Source organism: Acyrthosiphon pisum, chromosome A1 (genome assembly GCF_005508785.2).
Source record: "Acyrthosiphon pisum isolate AL4f chromosome A1, pea_aphid_22Mar2018_4r6ur, whole genome shotgun sequence".
In the NCBI taxonomy this organism is placed as follows: Eukaryota; Metazoa; Arthropoda; class Insecta; order Hemiptera; family Aphididae; genus Acyrthosiphon; species Acyrthosiphon pisum.
In genome coordinates this window covers 104007789-104027727 of record NC_042494.1, presented here as the reverse complement: position 1 = coordinate 104027727, position 19939 = coordinate 104007789, and the positions used below count along the sequence as shown (strand labels likewise).

Genomic DNA, 19939 nt, shown 5'->3' with positions numbered 1-19939 from the left:
TTATACAATGACTCACTTGTAATCTACTGTACAACAGAGCGACATCCACTTACTAATTTGACTTTTTCGTAGTTAATACTGAATAATCATAATTGTGCTTGACTTGCAAAGTATAATAAATTATGAAAGTTGAAATTGTTATTGATATATTTTTTTACCATCACAATTCATTTTAATCTAGTCAGTTCAATATTGAAAATAATTATTAAATAATGTTATACAGGTTAAATTACATTGTTTAAATCAAATTAAGCGAATATATGTGTCTATACACAATTTGAAGGAAAGTAGTAGTAAAGAATTATGCTAATTATGAATATAATTAAAGGTTCTTTAATATCACAATGTTTTTATTGTTAACTTACTGGAACTCGTTATTCCGATAATTTTTCATTATAAAATGAGTGCCAATACTCGTTTTTTTGTTTTTGATATAGAAGTGCCTATAATATAACACCAATGGTAGGTAGGTATTAACTATTATTATTTGCTAATGCCATCGTAAATATAGATTAGAAATTGAGGCGGACAATCACAATCATCATAGCTATCATCCGGATCATAGACGATGGTAGGACCGGCAGGGGTGGTAGGGACAGTAGAGGCGGTAGTGTGTGAAATAGTTGTGACATCCATGACAGTCGTCGACGTGGTCTCGGGCAGGTCTTGGTCGGTTAGGTCTATATCGGGTTCCAATTTTTCAAGATCTAACTCTTTATCACCTCCAGGGACGTAATCCGGTACCTCATAATCAATGTTTTCATATGGTCGAATAACGAATCCAGACGCCAACGTAGTGACGCCTAATAGAAATGCAAATAAAACTTTTGCATTCACTTCTGTCAACAAAAATAATACAAATACGAAAATGATTTTTTTCCGATTTATGAATGCAAGAAAATATATGTCAATAGTTTGATGCACCTCCACTTCGTCTAATTATGATCATCTACCATCAGCCAACGATTACGTTATAATATTGTACACGATGCATGATGCACGCGTCCAGGAAATTTACTGACATACGCGCATGTAAATCAAAATTATCAGAAATCAATTTTTTTTAAAAACAATTTCGAGTACCACTGTCCACAGTAATTATTAAGTCACGCGTGTGTTAGTATAAAATAAAATTGATAAGTTTAGTACATTTTTGTTAAAAGTCGTCCTTAAATAGCGATTGATAATAAATTAATAAAATCAAATACTGATTAGTATTATTTAGATCAGGGGTTACCAAATGGCGGCCCGCGTGCCGCATCCGGCCCGCAAACTGAGAGAAAAAGTTAATTTTTTTTATTTAGAAATAAAATATTTTTGGCCAACCGACATATTATAATAAATATTATGTACTTTGAATTTTTATGGCCCACAAGAATTTTCCGAATTCTTAATGTGGCCCGCGGAAAATATTAATTGGTGACCCCTAATTTAGATATAATGATATATTATAATCTAACCAAAAAGAAATATTTAATAAATATTATTAAACTTTTACTTACCCATTATCAAATGGAAGTTAAAAAATGTAGGTACAAGAATAGCTTTTGGTAGCTTAAATTTTTCAATCAGTTAACAAATAGAAAAAAAGAATTCTGATTTAGTACTGTAATGCACACTTCTTATAGGTAAGGTTTATTTTTACATTATAAACAGAAAATATAATTTTTTATGTATTTTTATTCCACTATTGTTTTAATTTGACTTGAAAATCTATAATCCTATAACAATAGTTTCAAAATGTATAGATTTTAGTTTATGTATACACGTTATCGTGTTACATGAATAATGAAACCGAAGTAACTCACAACCTATTTTGTGGTAAGTAGGATTATATACAGTATAATACACTATGCCTACCTACAGACTTAGTTATACTTACTTACTATAGTTACATTTTTACATGCAAATTCCTTAAAATAATTGTATTGTTGTCTCAATTGTGTTTCCATTTAATTACCAATAAACGTCATGTTATTTTAATTTTATGCGATAAATGGTATCGTAATCGTGTTATACTATAAATAACTATAAAAAAAATACTTGCGATAAATCCTTAGAAACTGTAAAGCTTTCCGGTAAAACGTATTATGTAGCATACTTTATGTTAAAGCAATATATAACGTTCTTATATTATATGCACATATTTGAATTCACCTATTTTTTTATCGTTGGGTACCTACAGTTTATAATTTATTAATTATGTAGGTATTTAAATAATTTACCATGTTTTATTAATTATTATTACTATAGATTTATACGTTAATCAGAAGTCAAAGTTAATCACGAGATGCGCCAATAAACGTGCTGTTATATAGTATTACGCGCATTTTTTTTATAAAAGTATTACATCTTTGTTTAATTATTTAGATGTACAATATGTACACAACTATGGGAAAACCAGGTTACAAAAAGAAAAACAAGTCAGAAAAAAACTATGGTGGAACTCTACAGTCGCATTTATTTGAAACGTGGTATAATGCTTACCGGTATAGGTATTAGGTAACTAGGCCATTGGTGATTTTATCAGGCATTTTTTACTATTCCGTGATAAGGTCTTGCGATGAGTTCGTTTGAGCGAGTGTTGAGTTTTGAATGGAACCATTTGCAGAATATTGTGGGACAGTCTCGTTAATTGTTTTCGTGTGCAGGAAGTTTGAATGAAGTATTCGTCATTGGAAACAAGCCACGGAGCTTTGGTGATGAGGTGGAGGCCGATTGATTAGTTTTATTGTTCGAATGCTTAGTGGAGATCCGTATGACAATAATTTTATTCCGTATGACCAGGTGTCTTCGTTAGTGACTTGTCACAGGTACCATAGCATACGTTTATTTAATAAAGAGATTTTCGAACCATTTAGAGTTTATGAAAATAAGACAGTTCCCTTGACAACATTTTGTCCAAATTAAATTGTATAATAAACTATATATATCAAGACACCATTATGTTTCCCATTCAATAAGTGACATTTCCCTTTTAACAAACAATAATACCAAACATTTTTATTGTTTTTTTTTTGTTTTGTAACAATAAGCAAATACAATTATTTTATTACTCACATAAAATTGTTTTTATAGTAATAATATATTCTTCGATTATTGTAATGCGTATATTAACGAAAAAAACTTAGTTCATGTAGAGTGACGATAACACTGAAACACATCTTCACAGACAGTTTATCATATGAAGAAGCAAGACTACAACATTCACTATAACCTATATATAATATTATATATGAGCCAGTGTGGCTACTACTTGTGTCCCGTGGTAAATATGATTAATTAAATACTTATTATTTATTGTGGAATATATAATTTCATGTTGTTCAAACTTTATTATCCTTCCCAATTTGTACACAGACCTAGGAATGTTTGTAGGTAGTATCATTACTACAGTTAGTTGAACGTGTTGTTTTATTTTAATTAAAATTTTTTTTTATTCAAATGTTTTTTGGTCATATTTTTTTTTAATTATGTCAATAATGACATAATATGATAAAATAGATGGCATATAGTGTTTCTAATGCATATTTCTTTGAATATTGTATTAGTTTTGTGATTATTAAAGTTAGTACTTCTTAGTTTTATATTACTATTGTATTTTTTTGAACACACCGATGAACATAAAATTTTTTGAACGAACACTATGAACGGCTTTTAGTAGGTAGTTCAGATAGTAGTTGTTATTATTAAATGGATAACGATGGTAATATAATATAATATACGTCTTATTCATCCAAAAACAAAATACGCTATCTTTCACTGCCCATTTTCGTATAATAAAGAATTAAGAATACAAATAATGTTTATGTTTATGTTTGATACAAATAAAATAAATAGCAAAAATATATTTTTAAGTGACAATGTTATATTATATTTTCCCACAATAAGAAATTAAGAATAAAAATAATATTTTGTTTAACACAAATATAATAGTTATAACAAATAAACATTAAAAAAAAATATATATATATATATATATATTTACTTATTAACAATTATTGTCAATTATCTATAATTCTTTTTTATAATTTTACGAAATTTCAGTGATAAATAAATACCTGTTAAAAGAAAAAAAATGGACGAATAATTGTTTTATTTTTTGCATTACCTAGAAACTTCTTCGATTTTATATTTAATAATTGCATTGGCGATTGCTTATTATTCTGGCTGTTTGCTCGGTAGTGTGGGATTTTTTTAAATATGAATACTTCTTATATTACAATAAAGATATATTTGAATTTGTTTCACAATATTGAGTCACATAAATTTATTCGGGTTTTCTTTATAAAATTATCGTTTAAATATTTTAATTTTTGAATGAAAACGGACATAATTTTTGTCCAAAAAAAAATATTTGAAGAATAATAGAATCTAATATTTTTTATTTTGGAGGAAAATGGATACTGCAGGAAAATTTTCCTATAACTTAAAGATAATTTTGGTATCTCATTTTTGGATGAAAATGCACCAGCCCTAGATATTATGGACACATCTTAAAATGGTAAATTTTCATCGGGCTGCAACTTGGATATAAATAAAAAACTTGGCCTCAACTCAGATATAACGTTCAAAAACCAGGATGAAATTATAGGATTAGACAGTTTTTGTAGTTATATTTAGGACGCAACTAGTATGCAGCCGAAGCTATAGTCCCTAGTATCTTTTATGATATGTTTAAATCTATGTTAAATATATAATTAATTAATATAATATATACCAACATTTATTTTTTTTAAACTAATGGTCATTTTATCCAGGTAGGCTAACCCGATGCCAATTACGTTTATTTTTCAAAATGATATACCAATTACTTTAATCCACTATAGGCCCCTCTAAAAAAAAAGTTGGATATCAAACACAATATATCATTACTATTTACAAATGCATATCATGTATACAATGAAATAACTTACATTTTATTAAGTTTATGAAATTATCAAATTCATGGACCTAGATTGTTTCTTCAAACAAAAAAGATAGACGTCAATGAGAGAGTATTAAAATAGTTTTTGTTTAACATATGAAAAATAGGTTATACAGTTTTTTTCTGTAAGCATATTATGATATATTATAGTACCTACACGAATCTTACTATAATAAAAACTATAACAATTAATATTTTAATAATTTAAAATTTAGTTTGAATGATACTACATTTAGATGATCAAATGTTATTTTAATATTCTTCTTCTATTGTTATATATAATTCAGAAAAGGTACATAATATTACATTTTAAATATTTAACAATTTACTTCGCTAAAGTTTTTTCTGTGGTTATTATATTCAAACTACACGGGTTAGCACGAATAGCATGGAATTTTGTAAGTAAGTTTTTATTATTTTCATACAAGAAAAAGTCCTTTGACGTGCCGCAGAAAGTACTGGTACCTATTTATTAACCGTGTAGCCTGTAGTAGCCTATAGAATCTATTTTTAGACACTAAATAATAATATTTTATAATTTTTCACAGTTCACGATAGTATTAGATATTAGTATTTATCATCTCAACAAAAATAGGAGTATAATTTTGTTTATGTTTTGTTGGATGGAAATTTAAAAACAATTGGTTGGTACCTGTATACTTGAAATTGTATACTTGCATTTCAATAAATAATATTTATCATGTATGTATATGAAATTACTGCAGGGTAGGACTAGGACATTATAGCCTACCATTGGCAGTTGGTCCTACTATATGCAAGCATATGGGAAAATTTTAGGTCTCGGCTCAGTTTACTTCTTACAGCAAACAGATATATTTATCACTATAGAATCCATTTAGATGTTATGTATTTTTAGTTGACCTTAAAAATATATACAATATATTAGTATCTTACTTAATAACTTTAAACATTCTCCCTAAATAAATTTATATATCTATAGTCAAGCTACGGTTTGAAAATTAAAGATAAGTATTAAAAACAATACCGAAGTTATTAGAATTTTGTTCGCAAAATGTAATTTAATACAACCCACACGGTTTTGAAGTATGACAAATTTCTATGAGTGGTTCAATCCGTCTTTTCTTTGAAAAATTCTAGCACGTGTACCTTTTATATATTATATGAAAACATTCTGACAAGAGAGTATAGCCAAGGGTTCTCTTACTTATTGGATTCCCAACAATTAACTTTAACGATCACTAAAGAAGACGCCAAACCCGTATGTGTTTAAAATGAATAACATAGCAAATTTGGGTTCACTGGAACCAATTTTCTATTGTTAGCTATAATATTACATTGAATTGACATAATATTATTAAACTTAATAATATAAGAACATCATCTCTGTGACTCTGTGTGTACTTTTATTTTATACAATATTTTAATTTTGAAGTGATTTATGACCTTTGATTTTTTAATAGTCGACATAGGTACTCACGAGTCACAATTAGCTTAAACATTGAAGAATCGTAAACAACTAATGGACAAATACCCATAATGTTTGATAGTTATAGTTATATTCACTCGAATATTAATGTGAAAAGACGTAATATCACAACATTGGTTCTGTTGAATGATCATTTTTAATTTTTGTAAAACGGAGACAACACATGTGGGCGTCCTTGTATGTTTTTTAGTGAATATTATATTATTTTTTCACATGTAATAACACAAAATATTACGTAAGTGTTTTTCTGTATATTTAAGCCTTGGGTATTGTTATAACTTATATTGGTATATTAGAAACGAGTTTATTATTTTATTATTAATTATGGTTGTTTCGTTTTGTTCTATAGGTACCTATAGTTCATTTGTTTGTGTATGTACTATCATTTCTTTAATTGATCTTCATCAACAATCCAACTGTCGTATTGTATCATGTGATCATAAAATATATAATGTATGTCGGAATATTACTAAATCTAGTGTATAATATTATAATTGATGTTCCTGATCCACAGCAAACAAGTGTCCTTGATCATACCTGTACTTTTCACATGATAAAATTATGATTACCTATTACATAATATACACATAATACATAGTATAATAAAACATAAATTATTAAATACAAATTGGAAAAAAGTGGCTTGGCGGGCGCAGTGGTTGCATTCAGTCACGAAACGTGTTCTGAGTGCAAGCAACAGGCTGGTGTCACTAGTTCCCGGATGGGCGACCACCCGGGTTTTAGAGACAAATCCTTGTCATGCATACATACACAATACACATGTTCCAATACAACCAGTCCCCCTACAAACAGCTATTGGCCATAGTTTCCGGGCAAATCAATTAAACATATATATATTAAAAAGTATATTTCTTTACTTATTTTAAAATATCCAAAATTATATGTTAAAAGTAACGAAAAAATAGGTACCTACATGCATTGGGGTTTACTAATAATAATTATCCATCTGTTATTATTATGTATTTTATTCTTGCTTTCATCATATGCCTCTATTTAATGTTATATTGTAATACTATTTAAAATATATAACGATTCTCCCTTTGCCCCCTTCCAGAGTGAGGTAATATTGACCTAAATAATAATAAGTGCCTCGGTGCATTATGACTTATGAGCCTGAATATTTTAATATAGTATGGATAATGGATATACTCTATAGTCTAATGTCTATAGTCTATACTCTATGAACTTCGATCTCCTGGTACTACTGGCCACTGCGTGTATCATATTACAAGTTAATACATATATTATATTTCATGCACCTATTTAAACTTGGCTTTTAACAACTTTTGTACAATAAAAAAAAAAAAAAAACATGCATTAGAGCACCGAGTAATCATTGGGAACAACATTACAAAATCGAATTGCTCGTTGGGAGACTTACCTACAATTAGAATATTCAATTAGGTACCTAGGTGTTATTGTATAATCCCCATTAAGGGCACTCTTGACGCAGTGAGGTTCACTTTTACCGAGGAGCACCATAAGTTAGTAATAATAATAAACAAGAAAATAATATTCGCAATCTCCGTTATTTTTCATTAAATATGAGAAGTTTTATGGCTTTTGGTACTTACTAACAATATTTCAAATCTATTTCATACTAGGTACCAATTAACTAAATTTAAACAGTTATTTTACAGTCGTGTTATAACGTGTACTGTGTTCTTGTGCATGTTAGGGGCACATATTATTATAATATTATGTTAGAATGTGTAATGCGTTAGGTATATCGCTGGATCGCTTTGATTAAATATTTTTACAGAGAAGTAATGACTCAGATGATTTTTACGACTTGTTCCTAGATTCAGCAAAGTTTAACAATTATAAACAAAAATAATTGGTATTATATTTGTGTACATTGTGTCATGTCCAATGACAAAAGATAAATCGTAACCGAGTTTTCCACATTGTTCTATAATATCTCATTAGTAATTTCGAATACTAAACACATATTATGTAGGATACTTAATTTACTTTAGAGTAGAATTTGGAATCTAGTTATCTTTGCCAGAAGTGAGTTTATGATCAAAAATTATAGTGGGCAAAGTTAGAAAGTAATTTTAGACAATAATCTTTTCATATTTTACGCATACAGAAGAAACCCTTTGTACCCAAAATTGCAGATGATAATTAAAGAAATGAAATATTATAGTTTTTTTAAAGTTACAAATCAAATAATAATAAATTACATTTTCATATATTTAAAAATTATATTAGTGAACACGGTGAGGCAAATAATACGCAACAATAATTAATTATTGAAAGAATAAAAACATATAAACTTAATCGTTAGGAATAATGAATTACAAACCAAGTAAGGAGTGACCAAACAGATTACATTTTCTCAAATAAACATATAAATGTACATACGTATGTCTACGTCGTCTGAAAGCTTCAGTACCGGACGCAAACACCGCGACCCGGTCGACTTTCCCACCATATACATGTACGATGTACATTGTACAGTTAACAATAAAGTCAAAGCTAACTTACTTTAAATCGATCTCTATGAATGGCGTATAAACAATAATTTATCACTCTTAATATTAATAAATACTAGCGTACACTAGTATGTATGTGTCTGCTAGGGAGTTAGGCTCGGGTCCACTATAGATCTAGCAAAAAAACTTTTTTTTTATATAGGTAACTATTATAATCAAATCAATTTGGACTTATGGCATACTATTGTTGGTTTGTGCTAGCAAATCAAACATCGAAGTCATTCAACGTTGTCAAAATGTTGCCCTTCGTACCATTTTCGCAGCATACCGATTCAACTAGAATCGATGGATTTATACCTATTTTATACCTATTATCGTCCATCCATTCTTGACAACTCATTAGACATTGGGTACCTCAAATGCTTGGAGCCGTACTGCACAGTATAAGTGACGTAGGCTAAGGAAGGGGCTACTATACATTGGAGGTATAACCGCAGACATGTTTATGATGTATACACTATACAGTATACATATTGTATGTTATATATTTGTACCTATACACAGTCGAGTCTGCAAACGCGAAAAACTTGACAACTCGAATTGTGTTTTATTCCCCTAGAACATTTTTCCCCTATAAATTAGTTAAACATCTCGAATAATACATATATTTACATAATTGTTATCCCTCTTCCACTTTGAATTATTGCGACTCGACTGTATAACTATTATATTATACATTATTTATTAATTATCATATTATAATATACACTCATTATGTAAAGTATTTATAAAGGCCTCTGGTCGTTTAAATAAAGATGCCTTAGGGCGGTTAAAAAAAAATATATAACACAGGTACTCTATGTGCCGGTTTAGCTACGTATTTGGTAAATTACTGTTGTAGTCATAAACCCGCCTGAACAGATATTATATAATTCAGTAGATGGTGAAAACTTTATTGAACGTTTCATAAAGGACCTCTATACGTAAATATACAAACAAAATATTATTATCCAGTGTTATTAATGTTCTGATAATAATTTGTTTTTTTATGAATATTTTTTATAAGTAAAACAGTTTTAAAAAAAAATATTCGATAACAATCTCTATAGGTGCATGATAGACTGCAGATATTATTTTTGCTAGACTATAAAAAAAATAAATATTTGCATATATTCTCTAGCAGGAGAAGTGCTTTTATATTCCGGTAAATGGGTTTTAAGCCTGTTTTTTACATACCCATAACCCATGACATTATCGTATACGGAAATCATGTTACCCATCGTCTGTCTATCCACTTTCCACGTATGCATAATATAATAGTAATAATAATAATAATAATAATAATAATAATAATAATCACTTGCGTCGACGGAATAAGAAAATTCCGCCTCGGTGAAGTATGGCTTAGGAAGCGCGCGTGAAACCCGAAATGTTTAATAACAACCCATCCGCGGAAAACATTGGCAGTCTTGGATGACGTGGTGGAGGAGTTGAGTGTTTGCAGGTGTGTACATAGGAGTTGGCCGCGCGTTGACGTGGTGACAAGGACAACGTTTGTTGCTGTAACGCGCGCTAATAAGCTGCCTGGGAAATGTTTTTGTGTCGGTGGCTGCAGAGATCAAGTACATATAATATCTATATATATATATATATGGTGGCTGCTATCACTCGGGAGTAGGTTTAGGGGTGGGCTTAGGGTCTGGTAGAGGGAGGTTGATAGGGTGGACGGAAAGAAGGCGAGCGTAAAAAGTTTACTCGAAAATGAGTGAGTTTACAAGCGCACGAATACGGGAATAACGACGACGGTGGCAGTCGTGGGATAAACGTTGTGAGGGGGAGGGGCTGAGGCTAGGGGGTGCCGGAGCTAGGACCAGAGGACCTTAAACAAATCTCCGTGGCATCTTGGTTTACACTGTTTGCATTCCATTAACCTAAACACTGCGTTTTGTTTGTGTACACACGCGGCTAGAGCAGTTACCGCCGCCACCACCACCAGCGCCAATTGTGACACAGTCTCTTACACTAGACTTACCAGTCTACCTGAGTCACCATATTTTAAATATATATAAAAAAAATATTGTTTAACTAAAACGATTTTTATTTGTACCCCTACACATCACACAATCGTTCCACACCGTTAATCTTGACTCATTTCTCTGGATATCTTAATTTGATGACGTCTTGATGGAAACTTAATTTTAAATTTATGATAGTAGTACGCTTTATTTTAGACTTTTGGAAATTAAATTAGTTGTAAATGTTAAATAAAATAAAGTCACACAAAAAATAAAAGTGGAATTATACGGTTACGCGTATAATTTTAAATTTGATTTCCTTTGATAATATAATATATTGTATACCTCCCTGCAGCAGTTCACTAATAGAACATCTTAGACTACAATTCTACATATTTTTTGACTTTTGTGCTGACTAATTCAAGAATACTTTCAATCCATGTTTTTTTTTATTATATTCGTAACAAAAAAAAATGAATTGTAATTATTGCCGGGATAACGGGACGCTAATGTAGAAAAAAGAGTTAGCGTTGTTGCCAACGAAACATCAAGACCTCTGTTCAATAAATAACGTCTTAGACACACACATTTAATTAAAGTTTAGAGTATAATATTGTGTTGTATTTACTGTTGAGTATTGAGTATAAGTGTTACTGTATTACTTGTTCTATGAACGAAGCCATTCAATTTCACGTTCACGGTTTTTTTTTATATAAACGTTCATCTAGTCATTAATTTAAATTATTGTTTTATAAATCTTTAAATAAACTCTGAATAAGCTAATTTTTTAAAAGTTGTTGTTTTATGCATGCAATCATGAAATCTTATATAATAATAACATATTATTATTCAATTGTATTATCTATTATGATAAAATAACAAATTATGTGTATAATACACAATTTATTTTTATCGTTTAGCGTTTAACAAATAGTTATTATAGATCAACATTTAACACATTCATAGATTGATAATAGAATATGCATAGGTTCAATAATGTGACAGTTATAAAATAATCTATACTCGTATAAATATAAATCGGAGACCAATAAATGGGAAACAATTAAATGCGTTTTCTAATAACATATATGGCGTTAAAATAACAATTAAAGTAAATGTGAAAGGAATAGAAATAACTATGAGATTTATTGTTTGTGGAGTACCTCGGTAGGGGAGAGAGAGGAGTGGGTTAATTAATTCAGTAAGGTGTGAGAAGGATTTAGATAGCAATAAATCGTTAGTGGAATTAGGCAATATCATTCAATGGTAATAATATGCTATTATTGGAGTCGGAACGGAGGTATAAGATGGTTTATTCTGGTGAGTGGGATAGTTGAGAAAGACCTACCCTGAGAGCTGTGTGTCTTTTTTATATATACGAGATAGTTTGAATCATTGATTTTACGTCGCTTGAGGGGAGATTTGTACGTTGGACATCTTTTGTAGTTGGAAGTATGATCACCAACACACTACAGTATTGGTGCATAAAATTACACGAAAAATCAATTATAGAAATATAATAAACGATTTTACTGCAAATAAGGCTAGGCAAATAAGTTTTAAAAGTATTATAATATAAGCTCGCAATCATTAATTTTATTTTTAATATCAAATAGTGAAAATTAAATGCTTTTAAATTACTTTTGTATTTATATTTTTAAAGGTTTTTCAATGAAAATAAATATTAATAAATAATAAATAACTTAAATGTCTAAAAAAAAATTTAAAAACTTACTTTTTTTGCGGTAAAAGACGCAGATTTTTTATCTGCCCCGGGCGTCTAGACTCTATATATCATCCTACTGCACTTACCATAGTTACCTTAGTTACCACCCATACGTACACATATACATTTATATTATATTGTTATTATTCTTTTATTTATAAAACATAGACAATAAATAATATTAAAATAGTAGGTACCTATATATTATTATTATATGCTTTTGAACGATCCTCGAGGTAATTCAGTAGAAATGTTTGCGTGGTAGTTTCCGGCACGCGTGACACGATTGCCAAGCTCGTATAATATAATATTATGTATCCGACGACAGCGAGCACATCACACACGGGCCAGTGAAAAAACTGATGCGCATTTGATAATAATAATATACTCTTTGAAAATACGCCACCATAATCGACTATAGCTATATTATGCCTCCACGTCATGGTTGGCCGCGTGACGCGTTTACCGTATCAGCTCCCAGGTTTGCGAGCAAATTTTGTTCGTAGTATTCGTCATGACGCGTTCAACAATATTTTAAATCGTTTTACACAAAATAATATTATAATAATCCTACTTCAAAAATATTGCAGTAAAACCTCCTTATAACGGACCACTATAAGACGGAAATTACCTCATAATGGAAAATAACATCAGTCCCGCCTAACTTATATATCCCGTATATTTTAGTCTCGCCATATAATGGAAACTCCTTAATAACCGCGTAAGATCAATGTTGGTATCGAGCGATCCGGTAAAAGGAGGTTTTATTCATTATTGTAAATACCCAGCTTATTTGGTTTGAATTTTGTATCCGTAGCTACTGCAGTTTGCACACATGGCTCACCACGACCACCATGGCTGCTCATAGTGCGATAATGATGTCATCAATGATGCATTATGACGGTGACTACAGGATCTTATGCAAAAACGTAACAATGTCAACCAATCTTTGATGTGGCAATCCCAACCACCTGATACGCACAGCCACAAGATCTAATGAACAATCATGAACTTAGTCGTGAGTGTGGGTCTATTTTTTTTTTTTTTATAGAATCAGCCACTTTATGCTAGGTGCGCTTCCTCTTTTTTGTTCTGTCCGTTTGTATGATATGTATAATATTTTATGAAAATCCACCGAAAAAATAGGAAATTTGGATGGAAAAAATACAACAATTGCGCCATCTGTCTAGAAAAAAAATTTGTAAGGTTGCTATTGGTTATAGTTTAATATAATTTTAGACCTGTACCTATATTAGGTATATTTGGTCAAAACTATATACCTTAGTAAAAATAACATTCCCAGAGCTAATTTTTCGACTGTTGTCCCAGGAACCAACACATCAACATCATAAAAACAACATATGTTAATAAAAAGTGTTCATAATTACGTACGCTGTACGCACCTCGCGAGGTCTGCAATCCACCACCAGTCACTTCACACGATGAATTTGGGGAAAAAAAGGTCCTCTTTTTTGACTTTTTTAAAATCATTGATATCAATACCAAGATATAATATTATTATGATATTACAATGGTAAAATATATGCATATGGTAATATGGTAATATCCAATATATTGTAATCACGAAAACAAATAAGGAGAATTAATTTAAAATATGATATTGATTGCATGGTACATATAGGCTAATACTTAAATTCTAGGTGCTAGGAATTAAAACCTTTACTTCAATAATAATAATAATAATAATATTATATAGAATCAGTATGATATTCACGCTGAATATTAGGTATACATTATTATATAGGTACTATTTATTTGTTGACTATTGGAAATAACAATTTACTATTTAGGTGACTTTTAAAACGTTAAGTCGTAAGAAAAGGTAAGCTTAACTAACACACTAATCAGAGTATCAGACTTAGGTAAATGTCTTTTATAGTTACCATAATATATAGGTCACACGTCGTATACAATGACAATATTATGTGTTCTATTCATTGGTCACCTTCTTAACGCATAATGTTGTGATGCGATCACAAGTTATGCCGAATTATTAAATCAAGAAATAACTATTGCAGTGGTATTTTAAATAAATTGTGGTCATGTTTATGAAATCAACTGAAAGAATTCAAGTAAAAAAAATTCTCCTTTTTGAGTTTTTGATTTGCTATTCCTGCGCGATTCAATAATATTTCATTGTATGTAGTGTGTGGGATATTATAATACAACATTATTATTACCTATTATAATATGTTAGGTATACGGTTTTAAACACGTTTGTCGTAATTATTACGAAGTAAATATAGTTTTCACGAGAAACGTGTTTCGTTTGATATTTTATAGCTACCACCGAATTTATTTTGTGTCCCCAATCTCGATATTACGTGTGTACATCACGCGCATATATTATAAATCGCATTGTAGGTGTATTAGATAGGTATAGTGTAAACTCATCGAGTGTTTATTAGGCGTTAATTGTATTGATTGCGAGCGTGATACAAGTATTATACAACTCTTGGTTTATTAAGTGCAGTTGGATTCTGTGAATTGTGTTGGCATTGATAAGTTCAAAATATCTAGGTACTTATTGTTAGATATACAAATTTTCAATTTTTTTTATAACCAATGTTTTATAATAATAATATGAAATTGTTTAAATGTTCTTTAAAAATATAACTGTAAAATGATTAAAATATAAAATGATGGTCATTGCTGATTTCAGGTTAAGCTTGATGTTTTGCTTATATGATTTAAATCTCTTAGTTTTTTGATTTAATAAATGTATCAATGTCTAATTCATTATCAACCACACTGTTTTATCTGCTTTTAATCAATATTATTATGTTAGGTATTCGACAAATTATCATTGGAATTCATGTCAATCGGTATGAGCTGAAGCATGTTCATTTTTTTTTTGTGTGTGTGAAATGATTTATTTTGTTTTGGAGGTGTATCGTTTACTATAAATAGCATAATATTATGTTTATATAGTTATATTTTATAATCATTAAAATATTACTTTCGACGAATTTTAGTGACGTAAAAAGAACCTTTTATTCATTGGTTAGATAATTTTTTTTTTCGACCGTTTTTATTATATGTATTATTTATATTAAACTATAAAGATTTTATAGTATTTTTCATACTACCCAGGTAATAGGTATAATATATTTATCAGAATTTAATTAAAAATTGTATACATCTCTATTATCAGTTAACCACTATTAATGTTTGTGAGTCCAAATTAATACTTTCTTCATTATAAAATAAAACTTTAACTAAAACCATTATTATATTATATGACATTACGGATTATTTACAACGACATTGCGCTGGAATGATAGAGGTAGGAAGAAAAGCTGGAACAGTATTAAAAACCGTTTCTCTGACATTTCAAAAGGTTTACGAAACGTCTGTGAGGGTGGCGGGAAAAGCTTCTCTGAGAAGACAAATTTGATAAAGTATTATAAAATTATATTAAATAATACGAGAAGATTTCTGCTTATGTCATGTTCTGCACAACGTAAACGCAGTATTTTATATGCATCTCTTTTGTAAATAACACATACCTGGATCAGTAAAGTTTTTATATTTATCTTTGGCCACTATTTTTTTTTTTTTTTAATACAATTTATAGCTTTTTTTATTTCCATCTTTTATGAATGTTTGCACATGATGACGACTTAATGAAAAATAAAGCGTCTTTTACCCCATGACAACATATCTATAACGTGTACCTACACGAAAAGTAAAAATTTAATCAATACTTGTTGAATTTCTGGCTTGACCAAACTCATAAAATTATCAAGTCTAAGTGATCACTGAAACAAATAAAAATATTATCTGTGGATTGAAAATATATTATGACAGTAAAAATAATTGTTTTTTTTTTATTTATTAATTAACCCGCGGCAACTTTGGCCATTGGATGGTTTTTACTATGTGGGAGGGTATTGTAGGTTTTAAACACGTTATACACTGTTTGGCAGATTTTTTAGTGAGCACCCGTAGGTATCTGCCATGCCGGGTGGGGGATGACGGAACTTCGCTCCAGACACCGTGACTTGCTTGAAGAAAAATGCCGCCCACGGTCGAGGTTTTGAACCGGCGTCGGTGCGCGTCGCCACCGACGCCTTAGTCCGCTCAGCCACTCCGTCCCTCAATAATTGTCTTATAAATTATAATACAGTTTAATGCTATTGTTAAAAAATATTGTTCTTAAACATCAAAACTATCGAAATAATAATTATTATATAAATGAAGAATGTTTAATAAATTCGGTTTTTATATTAACCAAAAATACTATATATCTATCGTTATATATAGATATAACGATAAAATTACTCAAATTATTTAATATAGACATAATATATTTTTATCAATATTATCGGTAAATAAAAAAACAACCCAAACTTGTTAAATAATAAATTAATTCGGTTCATTCTCCTGTTTACATTAAAAGGGTATAATATTTTCCTACTATCATCTTGTAAAAATTATCAAAATAACCACATCATAACTGCACATACAACTTGACTTGTCTAAAGATTGTGTGTGCAGGTTTAAGTTATCTTGTTATTTATCAACTATTGAAATGTAGATACATATTTTAATTGAGTTTAATACACCCAATGAACACGAAAGTAAACCTAGCTAACTTTTCAGTAGTTTTTAGGGTTCCATACGGTAAAACGGGACCCTATTACTAAGGCTCCGCTTTCCGTCCGTCTGTCTGTCACCAAGCTGTATTTCATAACCATGAAAGTTAGAAAGTTGAAATTTTCACAGATTATGTATTTCTATTTCAGCTATATATAAGCAGTGTTGCCGACATGTTTATAGCTGATGATGGTACAGAACCCTTCGTGCGCGAGTCCGACTCGCACTTGGCCGGTTTTTTCAAATACAATTACTCAATATTGCATTAAAATTTCATATAATAGGTAATAAGATGAAACAAGATATGAGCAAGAAGAACGTGGCAAATTGTGTATCCAGTCACCAGTCTCTGAATCATTTCTATACTTTGTTTTATGATTAAAATTACTTATGGGCTATGATGTTCGTGCAGGTTAATTGCATATGCATAACACGATCCTACATAACATATTAAATTAAATTCCTGTTCCAAATACATAGTTTAGTTTAATAATTATTATTTTTATTTTATGATAATATTCTAAATTTTAATTGGGACGAGGAATGGCTATATGTATAACAATCTTGTTGGTTATATTGGGTTGATGTTTTTTTTCTATAAAAATTAAATATTTTCTGATGATTAAATTAGTAGGTACCTACTTCCCTACTAAAAAAGTTTAACGTAGAAATTTTTTTTAGATTGTAATTCGATGGTTGTTAGTGTCAGGAAATTATATTTTATTAATTATCTAAGTGATCTTTCTGATCATATAAAAAAAATCACTGTTTTATAAAAAACTATTAATGCATTTTGGAAAAAAAATGTCTGCAGAAAATCCGATTTTATCATAGCCCCGCTAAGATTTGACTTTAAAATGTATTGATTTATATTATTGTTCCATTCAAATGTAATATCATACACCTACATCATTATCCTGTGCAAAGCGAGTGAATGATGACAAATGCCGATCATCCAGTCCATATTTTTTAATTTATTTTGTAGCACGTTCCTCTTATCGTATCCGATGTCTTACCTACGTTTTTTTGTAATTTGATATTTTAGACCATTGATCAAAACTGTAATAACTCACAGATGAATAATAAGTACAACGTAAAATTTAGGTAGGTACCATAAATCGTGTTCTTTATATGTACCATAATTAATTTCTTCAGAAAGCTTAATTTCCTTTAAAGTTGTCTCATCATTATAATTTAAAATATTCATTATACAGAATAATAATTTTTATTAACTCAAAGTTTCAGTATTTAATGGACCTTATATCATATAATTGTAATTAGAATTCATAATAAGACTATGCACGAAATTTTCATTGTTTCATAAGCTTACAAATACGTTTTAATTTAATTAATATTATTCAATTGTAATTAAAAACCTATAAAAATATAAAATAAAAAAAAAATAAGTTAATGCTCACTAAAATAATGTTTTTTATAAAAGAAAATATATTTGCCATCTGATATTTATTTTAAAATTGGTTAATTGAACAGTTATTCCATAGGCTTGGTGCTTCATCGAATAAAACATCACATCGTTTCACATAAAAGAGTACTATAGTACACGAAAAAAATTCCTAAATAAAATAATGACTCATTTAGAAAGAAGCAATCATAATTATGTTTAAATTATTATTGTTCAGTTTAAAAAAAACTGAATGGTGTAGTATACATTTATTTTATATTAATTACAATAACTAAATTGCAAAATATAGTCAAACTTAGTATTATCGTGTTTCTCCACCAATTCCAAGGATTAAACGAGACAGCTAAACAACAAGTAGGTACATAAATTAATAGGAGCTAGTAATCAATGTTTATACTTTTATAGACTTTTAATTATTGAAACAAAATATATTAAATTAAAATAAAAACTTTACAATATCATAATGATCAGTCAATGGTCAAGTTGCCAAGTCTTATTTGTAATGATAATAAATAATTACAAAATATTTATTGTTGCAACCACTTAAGCTAATTTTTTTTTTTTAAGATGGACAGGGCACAGAGACTAGTGTTTACAGCATTAGTTTCGTTTAACTCACATCAAAGTGAACCTTCAGTGTTTATTATAATTTTACATAGGTACCTACTAACTAGTTTCTGCAATATAATGGCTAATCATAAACATATTGTAATCAGTATACTTGATGAAAATTATAATTTGCGATTGGATTTTCTATATTTTTCACTAAAAACTCGTAGGTACATATTTAAAAAATAATTAAAAAATGCAGTAATTATAAAAATGTAAATTTTTTAGAACCCATACATGAAAATGTCATCGTCATAATGAATTGAAAAACCAAATAATGGGTTGATATTTTGATTTTAAATAATTATAAGAAGTTTTACATTTTAATACATTTAATAATAAATATGAAATACAATATTGAAAATGCCACTCTTGTCATCTACCGTTTTTACCATTTATGTATTTCTGTACAAAACTGCCAACTCATAAATAACTAAAATATATATGAAAATTAATGTAATTGTAGGAACTACTCAAGGAACTCCTAAGTACCTAAGTGAATAAATTGTCTTACATTTTATATTTAAAATTTCCCAATAAAACAAACTAATAAAATATTACATTGTATTTAAATTTGATTTTAAATTATTTTTGTTAGTAAAGCAGGTGGCCAATATATCCACATTAAAAAATTGTTTAGATTTCAATGTAAGTACCTACATAATATAAAATAAAAAAAGTGTAAATTC

At 29.1% G+C, this 19939-nt stretch overlaps 1 protein-coding gene across 1 annotated transcript; it reads right to left on the bottom strand.

The window, feature by feature from the left end:
• Positions 1 to 133: 133 nt before the first annotated feature.
• LOC100575065 lies at positions 134 to 1831 on the bottom strand. Its single transcript, XM_003246496.4, has 2 exons — positions 1503 to 1831; positions 134 to 839 (listed from the first exon to the last, which is right to left on the bottom strand). Exons 1-2 carry the CDS (start codon positions 1504 to 1506, stop codon positions 484 to 486), a joined length of 360 nt encoding a protein of 119 aa, XP_003246544.1. The 5' UTR covers positions 1507 to 1831; the 3' UTR covers positions 134 to 483.
• Positions 1832 to 19939: the final 18108 nt, after the last annotated feature.